General features: G+C 40.8%; 1 protein-coding gene across 1 annotated transcript in view; it reads right to left on the reverse strand.

Annotated features, from left to right (window-relative positions):
- The window catches only part of SYT10 (synaptotagmin 10), a 36,706-nt gene extending 18,286 nt beyond the window's left edge, over positions 1-18,420 (reverse strand). Inside the window, exons 1-2 of the mRNA XM_067289860.1 lie at positions 18,270-18,420; positions 5,846-6,203 (exon numbers count right to left, since the gene is read on the reverse strand). Of these exons, the coding sequence (XP_067145961.1) occupies positions 5,846-6,203; positions 18,270-18,420 (509 nt within the window). The remainder of the gene's footprint in view (positions 1-5,845; positions 6,204-18,269) is intronic.
- Positions 18,421-22,796: the final 4,376 nt, after the last annotated feature.

Raw genomic sequence — 22,796 nt, forward strand, 5'->3', positions numbered from 1 at the left:
GCTCCCCAGTACAAGAGGGATGTGGCACTACTGGAGCAAGTCCAGCAAAGGGCTGCAAAGATGATTAGGGGACTGGAACATCTCTCTTATGAGGAAAGGCTGAGAGAGCTGGGCCTGTTTAGCCTGGAGAAGAGAAGGCTGAGAGGGGATCTTATCAACGTGTTCAAGTATCTGAAGGGAGGGTGTCGAGAGGATGGAGCCAGACTCTTTTCAGTGGTGCCCAGCGACAGGACGCGAGGCAACGGGCACAAACTGAAACACAGACAGTTCCATCTGAACATGAGGAAAAACTTCTTCACTGTGAGGGTGACAGAGCACTGGAACAGGCTGCCCAGAGAGGTAGTGGAGTCTCCTTCTCTGGAGATATTCAAAACGTGCCTGGACGCGATCCTGTGCAGTGTGCTCTAGGTGACCCTGCTTGAGCAGGGGGGTTGGACTAGATGATCTCCAGAGGTCCCTTCCAACCTCAACCATTCTGTGATTCTGTGATTCTGTGTAATTCTGGATACCATGTAGCACATGCAGAGTATTTATGGGCTTATCTTGACTCATGAACATCAATGGAAATTTTTGCTTTTCCTATTAAGAGTGAAATCAAACCTGTGGTGTGCCATACAGCCTTACAGTAGTAAAAGAAAGTTGGTCAAAATTCTTCACAGAATTAATCATCAGCATACGCCATTATGACCACACTGTTCAGCTCATTTTTTGGGCATATTCACACTTCCATGGTGTTTCACTGCTTCTACAATCTGTCCTGGAAAAAACTCACTACCTCCTCCTGCAGGTATACTTAGTTGCCATTAAAAATGCTATAACTGTCAGAATTTCCTCTGCTTTTTGAAATCAACTGCTTATTAATGTCAAACACAGCCTTGCCTTATTGCTTGGTTTCCCTGTGGTGCTGTGTTCTGAAAACAAGAGGTGACACAGCCGTGTTTCTTTCTTTAAACCAGAAATGCAAATTGTCCATTTGAAAGCTACCAGGGCCCATTTCATAGACACTATTTGTATTTTTGCTGTAAGTGAAGTGGTTGCCAAAGACATGAAGCACAGAACTACTGCAGTTTAGCTGAGCGGAGATGCAAGAGGGTAATCTGCAGCCACCAATAATAGACAAGAACATTTCCCCTTTTGGCTATTTCAGTGTTAGATGTAGGGAACAGTCCTACTGTAACACAAAAAGAGGGGACGGAGGACTTCATAGTCTAGATTTGAAGTCGCTTCAGAAAATCCAGGTGTTTTGATCTCCAGTTTAAATGAATAACACACCTCTCATAACACATTCTACTTTTTTTCCACAGACAGACCACTTCAAAGATTTTTCTACCCTCAAATGTTAAGACTCCTCAAATTCATAGCATACAATGTCCACCGAACAATGTCCAATGGAGCGAGGAGCTAAAAGGCCCAACCTAGTCAGAAAAAGTAAGTATAATCATGTCAGCGGGGAATTTGAGGGTTGTTATTCTGCCTTTGCCCTCTGGAAAGTTCAGCCTAGTAGGTTTTCTCAGAGGGCCAAACACAAGGAAGGAACTGGACTCCGCCCAAAGTGTACTGGCAATAAAAGTCTGGGCATCCAGCAATTCATGCACTAACTCTCTAGTATCTCTGCCTCAAAATAAAGTCCACAAAGACCTGTGTTACGGCTACTTTTAATCTGTGCTAATGAGATTAATCTGTGCAGGTAGGTCTTCCTGAGTGCTCCTCACACCTGCAGCTGTAGTACAGATATGTCCAGATAACCATGTTCAAACCCTGCCATGGACAGGCAGTAGATAAAACTGCCTATGCAAGGGAAACAGTGAAAGTGGCTGTGTGACATTTTCCAGTGTTTGAATTAAGCTGGATATAAAAAAACCTATTTTTGCTTGTATTCTCTTGCATATATGATGACCTGAGTTAACACCTGTAAAAATAATAGGTAAAAACCTGAATCTGTGATTTCTAAGTTACCAACCTCCTTTCAAAATTTCAGATCTCATATATGTAAGATCCTCTAGTGAGGCTAGTCATTGTTGTGACGTGTCACTGAGTAAAACAATGCAGCTGTAAGATTATTCAAAGTGGGAACCAGCAGTGCTTTTGCTGTACTGAGCCAATACCTTAATTACATAGCGCCTAGAATCTGTTCTGAGTCACAGCATTTTGCCAAGATAGCTAATTGGTCTGTTAATTATTAAGATGCTTCATTGTTGTCATGGCAACATATTTATCTTCCTTTGTTCTGAAATAAAAAACGAATTAATGACTGTTGTAATGAAGTACAAGGATGACAGGCAATCAGGTTGTGAAGATGCTGCAAAGCTACTAATGTGTGCAAATCCAGGTACTTTGACCACTATTGGCTCTCAGGTAGTACTCATATAATAGACATGTCTTCCTTTACTCAGAAGAAATAAACTCAGAGGCATAGTAAATCTGTATGTAAATCCTCAGTATAAAATTGTACTTGTAGAGGAATAATGATAATATGAAGCTGATTCCTAACTCAGTACAATTGCCACAAGTAAGACAGAAGAGAAGGATAGGATGGTGATTTCTGCTACGATTTGAGGTTTATGAGGGATGGCTCTGTTCTAGTTCTCCTGGATGACATGAGACTAATCTTTACAACCAGAGCCAGGAATGGATACCGACACTTAAGTGGTATTTAGACAGAACAGAGACTGCTGCCTCTCCTGCAAGCACCTAAATTCAACAGACCTGTTTGTTTTTTTTCAACCTTAACATTCCCAAGCACCTCACTTTTGCCTTTGTGCCTCTTGGGAGCTGACTTAGTTTTTGCTGAGCTGAATGACAAGCTGCTCTCCCACATAATGCTAAATAGCTCAGAACATGTCCTTTGAAATTACAGATGAACATTGGAATGAAGGAATATCACAGAAGCAATAATTTATATTATAGAATACCCTCCTGAAGTATTGGGAAGAGTGGTTCTCTTTCACACGGAACTAAAGTGTAGTTTATTGTACAGCACTGATGCAGGAATGCTTCACCTATTGTAGTTTACTGGTTAATTGGGATTAAGGACTGAAAAAAAATATTTTTTTTTAATAGGCAGGGATTTTTTAATATTACTGGGAACCATGAAAATGATATAGTTCTAATTAAGCAAAAATACATCATTTCCCTGTACTAACATGTCTCTGTTAAATGTGCAGTCTAGAAAAAGTGATCAGAAACATTTTATTATTGCTCTGAATGGCTTTTTAAACTTTGTACTTCAATTATAATGAGTTAATATGATTCCATTTCTTTTATTAAGAGTTGGTGGATGCAAGAAGACAAAAAACGGCATTTGACTTTCACACAGCAGTCTGGCAAGGTAGGCAGAAATTATGAGTAGCTATTGGAGAATTGGTTACAACTCTCTTCTCTGCACAAGCTCAGGTGAGACTAGTATAGAGGAGACCTTAACACAACCCAGACAACAAACATTTCTCTTAGATCCCTTGTCAACTGAGTACAGTTAGGAGATAGTGTATTCCAGTCACTCAGGACTCTGAAGTACAATGAAGTAGTTTTGCACTGAAGGTGGTATAAGGGAAAGCTATGCTACTTCCATGCCTGGTAAAGGCTCCCCTTTCTTTAAAGGTTCCCAAGGAAGGATACTGTGGCAGTTTTTAGTAATTTTGTGATTCAACGATCTGTGATACAAACAAAAAGTTGGTCCAAGTGTCCAGCCTTCATCTCATACATGAAATTCATACATTAATACATAATTAATATGGGCTGTGGGAAGTTAAGGACTCAGTAAGCAGGCAGCTTTGTGAAATAAGCAGAGGTATAGAAAAAATGCATTTGTAAACACAGAAAGGTGCATTTCTGTGTAGTAAAAACGGTTTGTAACAACGGTGCAGAGTTTTTCAGCAAACTCTAAAAGAAGATGATGTCTCCAAACACCCTACTATTAATTGGCTAAGGTGGGATGACTACTCAAGGGGAAGGAATTATTCCTCCGAAGAAAGATTTGACACTGGTAATATAGAGGGAATGGAAAGAAAAAAGCTCCCTTACAAAGTTACCAACCAACCCGTGCAGAAAAAATAGGATTGATATCAGGTTTTTATTTCATAAAACTGTCCTTAGCTTGCTTCAAGGATATTTTATGGGTTTAGGTCCCAGTCCAAATCACTCTAGAGGTCTGTGGGAATATTTTCCAGACTGAAACAACTCTGGACTATGTTCTTGGAACGTCTTTCTTTCTCTACAGTATCATAGAGAACATTTGAGTTCATTTGTCAACTAGCTATTTCTTCTGTCTGTTCAGGACATGGTGATCTGACTAGCTAAAGATTTACCTGTTGGCACATGATGGATAAAACTTTTTCTATTAATATCCAGTTGGATAATATCCCATTAAAAAATATCTTTGTCATGCTAAATTGTATCAGTTTTGGTACCTCTATATCCAGTATGACAATTACAATTTCAGAGTTGTCTTCCCAGTGTTTTGAAAAAGTTCCTCAGAATGGCTTGGATACTGTACTCCCTCTCTTAGCAGATGGATACAGTAGTTGGAGCCAGGCACAGCCAGGGCATTGTAGCATAAAGCCATCTGTACAGCCTCAAAATTCAGGAGATCATTCAGCTGCTAGATCTTCATTGGCTGGAGCGCTCTAATTTTTGGTAGCCTCCTGTGGTTGCCTGTGGGCTGTTCCACATGTTGGAATAGCTGGAAAAAAGCACTTCAGCACTTGCCATCTCAAAGAATGTACTGTGCTGGCAAAATGCTGTTTTAGCAACTCACAGAAGACCAGCAAAATATGTGTCCACTGAATACAAAGAATGTGTCTTTTCCAATATTGTGGCTCCAACGCTTATTGTAATGCAACTTTTTTGCTTTAGTAGCATGTGTTCATTTAGCAAATAGTCTATTGAGTGAAAGCTACTTCCTATATTGCATTTGTATTCTTATTTATGTCATTATGCAATACCACAGGTGACTCCCCCTTTAAACTTCATTTTCCTATTTTGTGTTTACAAAGCATTCTTTTTTTTTTTACGATGTAGGATCTGACCTTTGTATTTCATTGTTTGTTTCTCATGCATTAAATCTGATGATACTGTGTGTGGAAAAGAAAAAAAAAACCCTACTGATACTATAGATCACTGCACATCTCTTTTTCACTGCATATCAACATAATCCAGTACCTAAGACAAAATAAAAGTTTGTCTCCTCCACTTTAATATTAAAGAAATCACTTCAGCCATACTATATGCTTGTCATTTATTTAAAAATCTGTATAAAATCTGTAGTGCTTTAAGATGACTCCATAAGGATCTACATTTTTAGACTTAGGATTTTAATTCCTTTAAAGGTATTTAATTTAATTCCTTAATTTAATTTAATTCCTTAATTCCTTTATAAGTGGCAAACTGTGTCTTAAAGAAACGTGCCATCAACAATCAATCTGTCATTTATTTAATGAAGAGGGAAATTTTTATCTGCAAAAGCAACTGTTATATCAATAAAAATATCTCCCTGAAAAGCCAGACTCTACAGACTTGCAGTACTTTAAAAAATAACCCTGGTATAGCTTTTCCTGTACATAAAACTTAAAATGGAAATGCTTGACGTAGTAACATATGTATTGAAAAAGTAGCTGAAGATATAGATTTAATGTTTGTACGTTCAAAAAATGATGTAACTGAAGGTGCACCTTATTTTTCAGAATATTTTGTTCACAGAACACTGAGGCTTTGGCTTAACATGACTGCTGTTTTATCCACAACTTATAAGAACTCAGTGAATATTCTAGGATCTGGGAAATTCTTGAGCAGAATGTTCTGGCTTTTACCTATTTCCAGGAAACATGCCATAAATTTGAGTGTCCCTTACCTTGATGATGATGTAGGCTCAGTGATCTGCCTCTGCATGCGTGCATGTTTGATTAGATGTTCTTTCAGTGCATTCTGGACCTCTGCTGGTATATCAGGTGAAGTGTGGCTAATTTTCAATGCAGCTTCAAGTACCTTTGTTGAAGGTTTCCCATTTTCTTTAACTTCTTTTTTCTCACAGGTCTCAAAAACCTCCGTAGGAGCACTGGAGTTGCTTTGAGGGATATTACTGGCATTAGAAGTGAGAGGTTTGCTTCTCCAGCAGGGCCAACACAACTTCCAAAAGACAAAAAGTGAGACTACCAGCAAGGCGAGCCCACAGAAGCTGACGACTACTGCTAACAGACTCACTGAGATGTCTGCAAGGAATTAGAAAGAGGAGACCATCATGACAGACAAATATGGAGAGGGAAAAAAAAATGACACAGGTAAGGAGACGGAAGAATTTTAATTATCCTTTGTAGAGTTTTAAAGTTCTATTTAATATTTCTCCTTTTTGATATCCAAGCCTATACCTTTAGAACATTATCATTCTCTAATATTTACCTTACAAATATTCCATTCGTTATTGCTGAAGCTAGGGATCAATAGCTGTACCACTAGCCACACATAATCAGTCAGGCTTCTCAAAAAGGAAGAGACTACTCAAATGGTCCAAAATACACCTAGCCATTGTTATCAAAGGATGTTGGCTCAGGAACATATCTTACCCAAAAATTAAATCAAAGACAACATTTTCTGTAAGTGCACATAAAGACAGATCAGTTCTAAACGTCCAGACTGATACACATTTTTCTTCAGGACTTTCCAAACTTTTAACTCTGTGTGCTAGCTGCTTCAGAAACATGTTAAAACCTGAAGTTTAATGGGCATAAACAGGGACAGGATATAATCTGTCATAACCAAGAAGTTACAGTTATCTGGGGTTAAATCTTAAATGCTGCTAGATCAAGCCAGCATGTATATGTTGGTATCTAAAATTCCGCTTTGAAATTGAAGCTAGCCTCAGAGTACACTGTAGAACACTGAGTTTTACAGAGACCATACCATACACATTAGTTACCCCTGCTGCCCTGTATTTGACTTTTTCTGCCACAGTAGGTTAACATATCCAATAGTACTGCCAAAGTAAGGAAAACAAATTTCATATCAACCGGAGTTTGTGAACAGACTCATATTTTAGGAGATGGTGGATCATCAGAAGTGCCAGTTAGAGCTGTAATTAGGAGTTTTCTTATATGTGACATGTTTCAGTTTCATTTTTCCAGTATCATATAATATCATAAAATATAAATAAAAAACTCTTTCCTTTTGAAAAGAGCCTTTTCTATATTTAAAAAATATTCAGTAAATCCTGTTTAAATGTCCCTCAAGCAATGGCTGTTGCTGCTTGTTACAACAAGGCTTGACAGTTTTACAGCTAATATTTTGCATCCATAGCTCGAGGCTACAGGCTACTAAATTGAACCAGTGGAAAAATGCACCAAGCAGTTTGAGCATATTTTCTTCTAAAGGATCACAGGAAGAAAAGTAGTCCTCTAGGCATGTATTGGCTCCATGAAGTAGTATGTAGCTCATAGGTCACTTAGATTAAGATTTTTTATATTAATGTATAAATACCAGATACATCTCTCAGTAACAAATACTGAGCTCAGCAAAAGAAAACAGAAATTGTTTACAGTCTTGAGATTTGAAAGGCTCAGTTCTGCTCAACTTTACTTCACACATGTCCTGGCAGCATCAGAGGAAATGACAGAGGATGTGCTTCTTGATTTAAAGAGGTCAGCACAAACTGCTGCCCTGCCTTGATCAGAACTATGCCTTCTTGAACATTTCCTGACAGTGCTGACAAAGGTGTCACCCTTTTCTGTCCGTAGATAAATGTCAAAATGTAGCCCCTGGAATATGCATGTTAGCTTAATGAGAAACTCATATGTCAACTTCTGATTTAAGATGCTTCCATAATATAAATTAATGCATAATTATAGCTAATAATAATGTAACATAAGAAGCAAACAATACTTTTGCATATGATTTTTCCAGAGAATTTATCCTCAGGAGAGGTTATTAGGTTATTTGTTTTGATCTACTGTTTTCTCTGATACCTTTACTGAGCTCAGTAGTTTTTATTTTGCTTGCGCATATCCTGCAGCGGAGTGTCCGATCTTGACATCAAGACATGAAGAGATGCTGAGTTTACAGCTTGTTTCAATTGTAATCACTTTGTTGCAAAATTTGTGTTGCTAATTTGCATTTTGTAGTTCTAATTTACAGTCACTGCTTCTTTTATGTCTTTGTATGAAAGATTAAGTAACCGGTTAGTACTCAAAACATATGCCTATGCAAGATAGAAATAAACTAAATGGTGCAAGGAAACAAACCCAGTCACTGAAACTCAATTGCCTATAGTAGTTCATGGAATAGTTTTAACCTGGGACAGTTCACACTCTCCCAACCAACCTCTGGGCATGATTCAGGAATTAGGGTAGGCCAACAATCATTTTTAATAGGCAGTTTGTATGTGGCCCTTCTCTTTTGGTAGATGACAGAGTTTAATGGCGTGGATGCAGGCTGTTACATGTGAGTTGGCCTCAATGCCAGAGAATGGTCATATGCAAATCTAATTTATGAATACAGAGGTAGATAATATTTCTACCCCAGTGAATTTTTTTTTTCATTCTCAAAACATAACACAAACTCTTCAAAATGTTCATGAACATCTCTTTCTCTCTCTCAAAAAAAAATTTTTTTTTGAGTCATTTGCAATATTTTCAGCTCAGTTTAGAGACACTTGGCATAAATAGGTTACACCTTGAGATGAAGACTTTTAGAATGGAAAGTTATAATTTTTCATTTAGAATATCTTGAAACAGGATGTTTCAATAACTTTGAAGCAGTTGGAAACATTTCAAAACCAGAAATGTGAAAACTGACCCCTTGCAGCAGAGTTTCAGCTTTGTTCTTCAGCTGAAGAACATTCCATCAAAGCATTTCTAACCAATCCTACTTTAAGCTTCTCACTGCAAGACATTTTTTCCAGCCTTCAAATAACTTGGTGTCTCTTTTAAACACCTACTCCAATTTTTCAACCTTCACTTTTTTCCCCCCTATATTTCCATTAAACTATTTCAAATTCTAAATCAGTCCCCCAAATCTTTACAGAAAATGTGTATTTTATAGCTCAAAAGAACTTCATCGAACATCTGAACTCTCAAGAGCAAAAAAAAATCTAAGAGCTAATTTTAGAAATGGTTTTCCAACTTATAGTTTCCATACCTGGTATTTTACCAATGAATTCAAGAGCCTCACATATTGTACTTTTTCATACAAAATACCTGAACAAAAATATGAAGTACTATAATTGCCAAGAATTTGACTAAAAATTAGTTCATTATAAAAGAAAATTAATTTCATTACATCGTATGCGATCATTGCTATAGAGCAATCAGCGTGTCACATAAATCGACACAAAAACTAGAGTGTATTGTTTTGTTTCTTCACTTCTGATAGTTGCTCAATTGAACAAGTATTAGGAGAATTTTGCTACTGTGTGAAGACTGAAGTCATCTGTGGAACAGCAGACAAACAGAGCTTCCCTAACCCTTTATGTGTTAGACTGGTATGTCTCTTATATTGCCCTTTTTATAGGGAGTTTTGTTTAAGATGACAAAACATTAAAAGACAGTACTACAGACCAGGAGTTTCTTCACATCCCCATCAAGGAAACTTGGGAAGGAAAATGAGTACTGAAGGATGGATGTATCATCAGAAAGAGGTTGCATTCTATATATGTCAGAATTATTTAAAGATGTAAAACTGGTGACAAATTCAAAGACTGCTTAAGTTTTTAGATGCAGGTGGAGATGCTTTCATTCTGCTGGGACACCATTAAATGCCAGAAGTCTAAACAATGTTCTCACTGGTCTTTATGGAGGAAGAGAAAAAACATTTTGAACTACATCTTGTCTTCAATGCTACATGTTCACACAGAATAGGACATCTTTTCTGAATACTTATTTGGGCATGGAGCATTATCCTTGCCATTCTTGTTTACAAGCCAGGTAAACTTATGAACATGGAGAAAATCCTGTCTTTTACACACCTCCTTCTGATCAATGGGAATATTCCCATGACTTCAATAGAGTTAACAGTTCGCTTATGGTGATTTTTCATTACATACCTCTATCCATAATGTCATCTTCATAGTCTTGACAAGATTTCATGACAGGAAGTGTCCTGTTTACTCGTGGTTTTCCACTTAAAACTGCTCTTTCAAGATGCTGAAATTTCGGGCCATTTTATATTTCTCATTTGAGAAAGTCATGTCTATTTTGGGAGTGCTTGAACTATATTTCCTTCAAAATCTCTCTGCATTTTTTATAAATCTCCTGAGAAACACTTCCACCTTGACATTTAATGTTTCACATTAGGCAAGTAATGTGGAAACATGGGCATTTTTTTCTGGATGCCTGGGAATGCTTTGAGCAATGGTTTATGTACCATGGCTTCCAACCACTTGTGCTTGAAACTTGCCTCAACCAAGTTCTGCACACAAATCCATTCAAAGACATGCATGCTGGCAGACTTCCATTTTTTATCAAATTAAGTTCTTTTACATTTTAGTGAGTGCCCTGACGGCATATACCCCTTGATGCTTAGCCTGGAAGAAAAGATACTCCATGAAGCCATGAGCTCGCATGGAGAGAGACCAGGGAGTACTGTGATGCCATTGCCCACGTGTATAAGCGGCAGGCAGAACAAGGCAGGGGTGGTCCACCATAACTATGTCAAATCACAAGGTTGGGTCCCTCTCGCAAGTCAGACCACATGCCAGAGGATATGCAGAGGCGCTTACAGTAACATAGCTCCTGCCAGAGGTTAAAGGGATGGGGATGAGTCTGCAAGACAAGACTGTACCCCAGGCTCATACTCCACGACTCCTGCAGAGCACAGCAGTATTGCACCAGCTTTAGATGCACTTGCTGCAATTGCCCTCGGCTGGCAGAAGACAAGCTGTGTCTGACAGGCCTGTGAAGTACTGCACTGAGAACGTGCTCTTGCCAGCAAAGCGACTGGGGGAGGAGGAACTCATGGAAAAAAGGGATTACAGTCTCTTTTGGTCCCCTCTTGGTATATACTGGATCTTGGTTACTCTTAATATTTAAAGAACACTGTCTCTCACTTTTTTTAAATCCATTCTTTTTACTTTTAATTTCTTTCTCTTGCTAACCATCCATAAGCAACTCCACCCTCTCCTTGGGGTCTGTTCTGAATGGAACTGACTTCTGGAACATCAGGAGTCAGCTCATTCAGGTAACTTAATATGCCTTTGGTTTTCCAGAGGTGTTCTGGGGGGAGGGAGGAGTCTTTATCAATGTCTGGGTCCAATAAATCTCCTTCATCCCCATGTATATGAACTGGTTGGTCCAACCCAGCATTTCTGCTGTTCAGTTTTCCTTGGGGAAATCAGAAGAACATCAAAAGTTGTTGGTGCTCATTTTTACCTGGCATTAGCAGATCTTCCACACTTACCTCCATTTCATCCAAATCGCTACAGACCGGGGACATAATGCTTCAGCATGCTTCAGAAAGTGACAGGTATAGTGTCTTGTATTTTCTCCTCTAAGCTGAACCTTGAAACATTGACTTACCTTTCAAACTGCAAAAATAGCTTTTCATTGAAAAGTCTAGATATGACCTCCTCTGCTGTTCTCATGAAAAAACATACTTTGAAGGTCTTCCTCAATTTTTTTGACTCTAGCCCTGTTATGAATGTGTTCCCTCCTATGCTGTTAATTCAGGCTGATGATGTAGGAATTTACTCAAAACAGCTATCACCATCTACTGGCTGGTTTATTGCTTCTTAAAGCTAACAGGGCTTTAAGGTATCATGTTTTTTGACAGTAAAGGAGGTCAAAAGGAGTCATGTATCACTATGATTTATTGCATCCTTACAGCATATAAAATTATTAATCTCTTGTCAAAATTGTTTTATCTAAGTTATTGTATTTATTAATGCATGTAAGCATCTACACTTATCCAACCACAAATGAAACATCCTTTTTGCCATTTCAGACTCCAAATATGGGCCTTTAGATGGTGTCACATAGCAAGTATTTCCAGATATTGGAATGCAGGTATTTCTTAAAAGCTTATTAGCCTTTTCCTGGCCTGTATTACATTCTGTTTTCCAGAAATCAGAAGCAACCTGCCACAACAGCTGTGTAATTATGAGCCTCAGTACTTCATTAGCATGCTGCATGTAATTAGAAAAGATGGTTGTCACTTTGCCTGACTGGGTCATCATGTTTTGCCTGCAGTGTAGGGAGCAAAATTTGTTGCACTGAATGCTGGCCTCTCCTCTCTATCACACAAAATGTAGATTATTTGTCTCTACTTCCAAGGCTTTTTCTGGCCTCTCTACTTTCCTACTTGTTAACTCTCATTTAATCTCAATGGGAGATAAACTCCCATCTCTGCTCAGCCCATGTCTGCCACCCCCTTGACTTCTATTACCCCAAAACCCAGCTTTGGGCTTGGTCCCATGCTGTTCTCACATTTGTGAGGATGTTTCTGTAAACATCTGCAAGAATACCTCATCAACCTCTTTCAGGCAAGAAAATGAAATGAAAACACATCTTAGGCCCATAGGACAGCCATTAATCTTGAACGTGCCATAGCTATAACAAGGTTCACACAGCTCAAGTGTCATTTTTGAACTGTCCTGGTTACATTTATTCAAGCCCAGCATTATATAACAATAATCTCATACATATGATGAGACCCAGCAAAACACTGTGTCTCTTTATCTTCATCATCACAGATTTGACCTCCAGCTGTGTAACCATTTTGGTATTTTTTGTCTGTATTTCTTCGAAAAATGTATAAGGAGGAAGCAGGAAGATTCTTTCGCATAACTCCCACTTTTCCTGTGTATCACTGCTCTCTATGTTGAGTACTTCTGCATTGTTTTGACTGCCTTCACTTTTACTGTAAATAAACCTGATCTCTGTGTATGTTTAGCCCTCTGTTCAACCTTTATGCTGCTGAATTAGATGCACTTTTGTTTTTCACAGCTGTTAACACTGATTTTGGAAAGCATAGTTTTCAGTAACCCTGCACTCCCCCCCTGCCCCCAACCATATTTCTCTCTGGTAATATCTGCTCTTAACAGGTTATGAGTTATAGCATAAATAATTTGATCTGTCTGTTACCTGTTCAAATGTTTATTATTTAATTTTATCACATTTCTCTATAACAGAATGTTCAATTGTTACACACAACAGTTACTTTCTTATGAAGAAAAATGTGCCTTTCTTGTGCAACATTCCTACATTGATCACAGTATTCTTCACACCCATTCAAGCCATTTGTAGTCACCTTCATGCTTGCTTTGGCACAGTTGAGAGGAACTTGATAACACACTACTGGGTAAATCTGTTCCTCTCCTCCAAATGGATCCAGGCAGAGACTGGACTGTTATCCAGTTAAGCCAGGAGAAGGCTGGCTGTAAGTACACTTACAGTTTATACTAAATATATATGAGTGCATATGTATGTTTAAAGGAAATGGGGCTGAATGAGAATCATTAGCTGCCATAAGCAGGTTGAGAGCTGGCAGGGAAGCAGCTGATGGTTGACAGAGGACTCACGGTGGCTACCGCGGGGGACCCATGACTTTGCTCTTCTTGGAAGAGTGAGACTGCATGACAGGATGGCCATGTCTAGGGTGCTCCACTGAGTTCTTATTACTTTTATACTCCCATAGTAAACTGTCAATCAGGGGGAGGGTTAGAAGCTTAGTTGGTTAAGCTTTTATGGTAGTAAAATAATTGAGTGTAGAATATTTAGGCAAATAACGAACAATCTGGTAGAGGCAGATATTCTCTGCATGGTCAACTTAAAAATTTATTGTCTGACAAGCAAGAGTCAACATCACTCTGCAGACCATTGGCTAAAACATGCCCTCCTGAAATGATAACCACTGGGTTCCCGGCTCAGTTCTAGATGCTGGTACCCCATGAGAACTGTTAATGGGACTCTGTTCTGCAGGATCGGCAGGCCAAAAAATAAAGACAACGACAGCAGCAGATGCCCACCATTTGCAGAGGACATGCAATAGCAACGAATTTTAAACACGTGTCCGTAAAGCAGGATTTACCTCCTTTCACCACACTTTATGCAACTGCCTTAACTTATAGAAATGCTCCCAGATAGAACTTTGATGTACACAGATTCTTTGAAAATCAGGAGGGATACTTAACTGGCAAAAGTGAATTGGAGTTCTTTATCAACCAGGCAACCAGAGTATAAATACAGGTATAGCCAAGCTGCACATGTGAAATTTAGACATTTCTAGCAAATACTTTTTTTTGGATTGAAGACCAATTTTGGTAGGCACAATCCTGCACCTCTAGCTCCCATTTATTTTCCAGCTGAATTCTTCCCATTATTTGACAAACACCGTAATCATTTTGCTCAAATCTATTGGAAGTAAAGGAGGTGTCTATAAGAAAAATCAGTTGCACATCTAATTCTGCATTTTGCCAAAAACATTATACTCTTTAGAGGAAGCTCACGGAGTCATCTAACTATATAAAGATACCATAAATGTAAATAGCTTCCTAATCTTTTCTCTTGAACATTCCTCTGAGACATGAGAATTAATAGTCCTTGTAATTACCAGGGCAGAAAATATAACAGCAGATGTTGTATCTTCACTAATTGTCTAATGCTCTTGGAAATTTAGAAAATTATTTCTCTCAATAAAATTCTTTGCTGTGAGTTCCATAGATTAATTACCCATTACATTAAATATGGTTACCCCTTCTTGACCCAAGCGGTAAGCAGTAAATGAAGGTTCTAAGGTTTTGTTGTTGTCACTGGGAGGGGAAAAAAAAAAAAAAAAAAGAACTATTGAAGAATCAGGGATTTCACTGATGCAATCCTGTTTGTCGACAAAGAATGCCCAAACTCTTTTTTCTCTGAGAATAAAAGGAATTGAACATGAGGAGGTTATTTCCTTATTCCTTATCCTAAGCCTTGTTTTGGTTACCAGTATACCTGAATAGCTCTCCTTCCTGCTTTGTTGTTTTATTTTGCTATGTTCCATTTCCCCAAAGCCATACCCTCCATTTTTGTTCTGTATGTGTCTCTGGCTTCCTGTTCTTTGTCTGTGTTTGATTCTATTATGCTTCTTTCTCATGCCTAGACACCTATACAACCACAAAATCAGTGCCCAGCCCCTGCACTTGCCAATGAAACTTGGGACGAAGTTAATATTGTCTCATACTTTGCTTTTAGCCTAGGATTTGGGTGGTGAATGATTTTGCTCAACTAGCTGGTTCCTCTGAGAAGCTCAGCTGCTCTTTACACTCTGGCCAAAAGGCAATCAACACACCTACAACATAACCATATCACATCAGTTTTACTTGTCTATGTCAACATTCTTGATTTCCAGTGCATGTTTCTATTTGTGTATTAAACAGAAGTGGTCTGCTTTCCTTTTTACTATCCACTCTTTTACTTTCTGAAATGTAACTTCTATTATTCTCTCCTTTCCAAATGTGGATGTCTTAGTCTTTTAACCTTCTTTGCTCCAATGGAATCTCACTAGTGATTCTTACTTATGCTATCTTTGTGTCACTTTTAGGTATCTGCTTTTTCAGTTGGGGAAACCAGAATGAAGACAGCATTCAAAGAGAGAATACTCTGTCAGTATATAGACAGCTCTTACTTTCTCTTTTCTCACCTCTTTTTTGTGTTGTTTCCCAGCATTGGATTTTCACTGAATGTTTACTATATGTTGTTATATTATAGAATACTAATCATCTATTATACTTTAATAACCCTCTCATGGGCTTTTCTTTATCCTCTCCACATCATCAGTAAGTCCTCCTAAAAACTCAAAAATCTTACTTGTACTATGCTAGTTTCTTCTCCACACACTTCAGGGCTTGTTGCAGGTGCTGATTCCCAACATGCTGCTATAGCTGCACAGAGCCCAAGACAGAGAATAACTGAAATGGTTTCATGATGTGTATCACCCAGCTTGGGCATGCGATGGGAAAGGGCTCCCTGCACACCACTGTTTGGAAACATAGCAAAATTGACAGGGGTACTTAACCATTGCTCCTTTCTTCCCTCAAAGAGTAGGAAGGATCGCAGCTGCATGACCCCCGAAGTGTGCATAATTTACTCAGCCACACAAGGATATGGCTATCTGATATGGACTTTCACATCAAATGCTACTATCTTTGTATCAGGCACAGATGTTTCAGGAAAAAACAAATATTTATGGCTTCATTCACAGAATGAAGATAGAGAACATTTAACATTTCCACCTTTAATGAACTGGAGCTATGGATGTTCAACACTGTGGATAATATTAACTTTATTCATAGAGATGAATAGGAACTCTCCACGCATTTGAAGAGTAGAAGAGAGACATCTCCATAGTTATCTGTTCACCTTTCAATAACCACATTTCTCTCAACCTAAACACTGTAATTACAGCCTACACTTCATAAAATTTATGTGAGTGTACACACAAGTGATATGTAAACTTGGATGGAGAAGATATTTATATTAAAATACTGTCAAGTATCAACACTGACTGACTGTTTGTTCCTTCTCTGTAGTCAGAAAGTATTTAAATATGCCTACTAGCAGTGTTATTAATTAGTGAGACAATGTTTAATTTAATGTGAGTGTAAATACAGTTGACACCCATCATCTAATAATGGTTTCCTTTAGAGGAGGAAAAAGTGAGGTTTAGGGACTTAGCTGAGATGTGGGACCAGTGTTTCAAGCTCCTGGTCTGCCAAATATCAACTTTTTGTAATCCAACAATTTCAGATTAAGGATTTCAAATGTAAAACTCCAGCAACACCGTTGATTTTGAAGAAATGTACAAAAAGAAGCTCTTGTTACTATATGCAATGCAGTATCAAGGCAAGCATTTAAGACTCAAATTTTCTAAACAGCAAACCTTGCTTTACCTTATGGGACATTTTGTATCCTTCACATCCCACCTGTTTATATGAAAATATTCGCTTAAACACCTAATACTGACCCTCTGTGCAGTAATCTCTAAATGCCAGACAGACAAACCAATCTTTTCAGAGCCCCGTTTTTTTCCAGGCTCCGTAAAGTAATTTTATTTTAATGCAGCCTCCTACGATTTGGACGATGATGATTAATGCAGTGTGTGACTAGGCTGCGCTCGGTAAATTGCACGTACAAACAGCGACAACCGCGATCTGGGCTGGTGGAAGAGCCACGTTACCACCCCACCCCACAGTCCCCCCGGCACCCCGGCGCTGCTGCCCCAGCGGCGGGGCCGGGGCCGGGTCGGACCGGCCCCCCTAGCGCCGCCGCGGCCGGGGCGCGCCTGCCTTTGCCGGCTGAAAACTCCGCGCTGCCTCCAAACGTCTTAACCCAGACAAAAGCCCTGGGAGACGCGCGCAGGTACCGAAGTTGGAAAGAAGATCGCTCCGCTCTCAGGAAGGTTGGCGGCAACAGTTTTCTGTTCTGAGATAATACAAATATTCCCGATTTTGCAGTAAAATCTGTCAGCATTATAATAATAATAATAAGAAGAAGAAAAAGAAGACAAAAATAGTAACAGCTGCCGCGGTAGCAAAAACGCGGCTGGGGCACATACTCAGGACCTGTTGCTTCCCACGACTTGGTATTAATTTTTTTTTTTTTAATTTGAACGGTACGTTTGTTATTTGCTGGCCACGACACAAGCTGTCTATTTCCGTTTATACACCGACAGAACAGGTTACCAATTACTTCAGACAGAAATTAAGCACAGAACTTGGACTAATTTTCAAACCCCGTCCTAAAAAATAAGTACTGTGCGAAACCACGGGTCTAGACAGTACCGTGCAGAACAACGCAAAAGAGCAGAGCCGATTCTAAAAGACACAGACAACATGGAAATCTGCGGGCAAAGACAACACCGTTAGGAGTCAAAATCCTGGCTTCGACTCCGATAACGTTTCTGGTTTCAGAGCATTTAAATTAACCCGCCAGTTCTCTCCGGATGGGTCCTGGAGCGGGTCGCACCGGAGGGTCGGCACTGCCTAGCAGAAAGCCGCCCTGCGCTCCCGAGGGGCTGACGGAGATGGGGGATATTAAACACCTCAGCGCCCGCTCAGGAAGCGCCTCGGGCTCTGCCGAGTTTCATCGCCTCAGCAGCGAGTCACGGGCGGGAGGGCTCTGCCCCCAGGTGCGCCCCGACCCCCAGCCTGCCCCGTGGGGACGCCTGCCCCGGGGAGAGCGGAGGAGAGGGGGCCCCGTCTCCGGCTGTGCGGCGGCCCGTCGGGGCGGGTTTCTCGCCCCTCTAACCCCTCTCCGCTCCCCGTGCCGGCGCCCGGCCCCGCATCCCCGGCCGCTCCGCCGCCGCCGCGCCCCTACCTGTGCCGCCGATGCCCTGGCGGGCGGTCTCCAGAGGGAAGATGCCGGCGCACTTCTCCCGCTCCACCTGCCCGCCGAGGCACAGCTCGGAGATGATCTGCAGCGCCTTGTGGCACAGGCTGCCCACGCCGTCCTCCGCCGGCAAACTCATCTTCGCCGCCGGCCTCCCGCGGCCGCTACGCCATGGCCGGCGCGGGGCGGCGGGGCCGAGGAGGGCGGCGGCGCGCTGCCCGCCTCAGCCGGCCGCCGCGCCCGGGGGGCAGCGTAGAGCGGTGGCCGCACAGCGGAGCGGAGCGGACGCGCTGCGAGTGAGCCCGGGCGCCGCTCCGAAGAAGTAGTGAAAGGGGGGGGGTGTGAGGGGGGGGGAAGGGGAAAAAAAAAAGGAGGGAAAAATAGGGCTCCACGTAGCAACGCCTTTTGTGCCTAGCGGGCTTCGGTAGCGGCTCGGCCAATGGCGGCACAGCCCGCGCTGGCGGGGAGGGGGGTGCAGGTGGCGGCGGGGCAGTGCCGCGGCGGGCGAGCGAGCGGGCCGCGTCCCCGGCGGAAAGTTTTCCGTCGCGCCGCCCGCCCTCGGTGCCGGGTGGGGCCGGGGGGGCGGGTTGCCCCCCCCCACGGCCCCGCCGCGCCGCGCCGCGGGGCCGAGGTGAGGGCGCGCGGCGCGGGGGTCTGCCTTCTCCACCCCGCCCCTTCCCCCCGGCGGTTGGCGGGCGCGCGGCGGCGGGTAGCGACTGTCAACGGCTGCCAACGGCTGCCGGCGCCGAGCAGCCGCGGCGGTGGCGGGCTGGGGGGACGGGGCTGCGCCGCGGCACAGCGCGGGAAGGGTGGGCGTGGGTCGGGAGTCTCTCGGCGGTGCCGGCGGCCGTCGTGCTCCGCCGCGCACCGTCGCCCCCGCGACGGGCAGGAGCCGGCCGCGTTTCGTGGCGCCCAGCTCCCTGTTTTTTCACCTTATTTGAGTTTATTCTGAACCCCCTCCGCTTGTTTTCCTGAAGCATTCTCTTGTTTAGGTGGCCTGGGGCATTGTAATCGTAAATACAGTCCGCAGAGCAACGTCAGATAACCTCATTAACCAAATCGCCATCTCTACTGCACTTTTCAACAGAATTAATAGTTGACTTCAGCTGTTTCTCTAACTTGTAAAGGATTTAGAGTAGCCTTCCAGTTGTCCAGTCTAGTTCCCGAATAAGTTTTTTTGAAGTTATTTTGTTATAGAGATAAAAGTTCCAGGTACTTCATATGCTTGAACATAATTTAAAAAAATCAGTATGGCATATGCTGCTAACGGTTCTCTTAATTATTGGCTGCATAGCAGTGAAAAACTTCATGCTATTAATTTAATAATATACTTACTGATATTCTGATACATTTTTATATTTATGAAAAAAATGCTCTTTGATAGCATGTGTATGTTTTTCAATACTTAACACAGCTAATTAGACATAAAGAAGTCTGCTAGCAGTTTGCTTAACAGCACTGCATCTGGTCTGCTGCTAGGATGTCTTGGTTTCGTAAACATCAAAAGTTAACTTGTGCACTGCTGTGCTTTTTTTCCTGATTTCAAATTTTTTATCTGCTGCCTGAAAATTAATGATTGCTGTCTAACAAAATGCAAAGTTTAATGTTTGAAAACTTTATAACCATCAATTAACAACTGTAAATGGTGAAATATTACAGAAATATGCTTCTGTCAGTTGTAGTTCTGAAAGTTCTTAAACTTATATAGAAAAAAATACTTGTAAAAATCAGTCATTTGGCATTTGAAGGCTCATGCATTTGTGCATATGAATTCATACACATGTATTTTTCAAAATGTTAGGAAACTAGTAGACTCTGTAGTACACAAACTGTAACATCAACAGAAACACTGCTCCTTAAAGCTCTTTCCTAGATATAGCAGGTATTCCGGAAATATCAGTTGCTCCCAAAAAATCCTTCCCTGTTCAATGCGTTTCCTGAGACTAGTGTTGTCAAAACTGTCATTTCTTCAGAGTGTTCTGACAATTTCTAGAATGTTTAGGCTCTTATTATAATTAGTCAGGGCACAGAATTGTGAAGACCTGTTTGAAGACTCATTTAACCTTCGCAGGGATCTAAATCAGGATGATTATCTCATGAAAATAGGCCTGCTGACAGTAAAAAAATTAATGTACATATTTTCATTACAGTGAAGAAAACTGATGCTTACTTCCAAACCTCAAAATATGAGCATATTTACTGTTCATATAGTGTTTGCAGCCCTGTTCTCAAAATTGTCATGCATCACCAATAACTAATCAGTCTGTTTATTTTTGAGACATATAACTAACAGAAGCTAGCAGGAAATGCATATGAAGACTCATGAGGAAGGGTCTTGACTAGAAATCATAGTTTTCACAGAAGGACTCCATTTAAAGTCTGAGCTATTTCTATTTCTGAACTCTTCTAAAGACTCTCTTTGTGCCCATGGATGTATCACACAGTCCATGAGTGAAATCTTTGTCTCTAAAATTACTGATAGTTTTGCCATTGAATACAACAGAGCCAAAATTTCATACGTAGATCAGTTTGCTGCACTGTAAAATGGCAATGTCTCTTCCATCCTTTTTCTTCCTTGTTTACTTGTATAGTAAGTCTTTGATACATTCTTATATTCACCTTCTCACACAATGCAACCTTCGTTTCACTGGAGTTCTTACCATCCTGTGTATTGCTGTTGCTAGTGATAGAATTGATAAGTACATGTATATGGAAAAGCACAATGAGGTATCTTCTACATTGCTGCATTTGAAAAAATAATGAAAACTGAAATTTTCAGATAGATGTTGGGAGGTAGGTGCCTGTGGTCTGTGACAGGTACCCCGCTGGTACTGGTATTAGCTGTCCTAAGTGTTTTTGAAAATGCTTTTAGGTATACAAACAATTCCAGCCACAGTTACTAGTGCCACTATGTAAGGCATCACAATTCTGCATCATCCTGTTCTTTCAGTAAGTTGCATAGCTATAAACTTGAATTCATCAGTAGAATAGTTTTCCTCAGCCTTAGTACTATGAGATCAATTTCTCCAGGAGGTGAATGATTCTACTGGTGAGATATGCGAGCTCTTTGTCCTAAACCAGATCTAGATGTATCTTTTGTTGCTGGGGACAAGTTATTGCATAAGGAAATTCTTCCCTTGTGTACTGAGGAGTTTAGTCAGAAATGTAAATTCAGATTAGGAATCATGTCCTTTCTCTTGAATGTATTCTTTCAATGGAAAAGTACTTCTATATCTGAAAGGACTTAAAACCTTGTTTCCTAGCTTCAGTTTCCGCTGCTCAGATCTTCAGCAGTCTGGCAGTTTTTAAATGACTTTGCAGTTGCATCATGTGCCCTTGTGTCCACAAAGCCCAGTTACTTTAGTTCCCCTTTGGAAGTGCTCTGAGGCTGCCTCCCCACATGTGATTTGTTAGAACACAGTGGACCCATGACTCGTGGGTTCCCGCTGCTGTGATCACAGCACCTACCCACTCTTGCTATGCTGACTGCCAATCATTGCTGAGTTCATATTGGCTTGACTCCTTTTTTAGTGCTTGGCATGGACTAAGGCAGAAAATTGCCTTTTTTTTTTACATTAATTGCATGTATTCACATCCCCCTATTGCCTGTGCAAGATCCAGCCAGTTAGGGTTAGGGTACTAAGCTTTGGACTGGGTAAGCATGGGATAAATATTCAGTTTTATAAGAGGGATCCTTCAACACTGCGTTAAGATTTTTGAAGTTTAGTCAATAGCATGTGGACAGCCTAAAGACAGATATGGTTCAGATGTCTTACAGAGTTACGCTGCACTACTAAGTGTAAAGCCACATTTATCTAGTGTACATGAGGAAAGATGGGCTAGTCTAGTGAGTATTGAGTCAAAAGTGCTCTCTCTGCTGCAGGTGATGACAAGCAAGTGTAAAGATGGCCATAAGTGTATTACACAGTTCATGGCTTTTGACCACTTGTCTGTCTTGAATTCAGCCAGACTGGCAGTATACAGTGCCAAGAAGTCTACAGTAGAAAGTAGGCTCTGACTACGTTTGTAGCCGGGCTTGCAAGCTTTCCTATTATAGAGATACAGGGACTGGCCCTAAGGGGCATGGTTAACTAGAGGCTTTATAGATACCTCCAGAGAAAACAATGCTTTATTCCCTTGCTCTTGACTTGTGCAATTTTCAGCAGCTTTCCTCTGTGCTTCTTGTACATCATGTCTAGTTTTTATCGTGAGGACTCACTCTGTACTTGTAACAAAACGGCACCCTCATCTTAGCTGGAACCTTCAAGTATTACTGTATCTTTTTACCTCAGCTGATAATTTGGCCTTGCTTCCTTGATTTAGGATTAAATGATGATACCAAAAAAACCCCAACACAACTGGGGGCAAATAGAGACATTTCCACTTTAGGCTTTTAAGAAGCTGTGAGTACAAGAAGAAAGTGAAAACACAAGTGAAGTTACAGATGCAGATTTTTCCTGATAGCATCTCCTTAACTTTTAAATCCCTTTTAAATAGCAAAATAAACTCTAAAAC

The sequence above is a fragment of the Apteryx mantelli genome, chromosome 1 (assembly GCF_036417845.1).
Source record: "Apteryx mantelli isolate bAptMan1 chromosome 1, bAptMan1.hap1, whole genome shotgun sequence".
Classification (NCBI taxonomy): Eukaryota; Metazoa; Chordata; class Aves; order Apterygiformes; family Apterygidae; genus Apteryx; species Apteryx mantelli.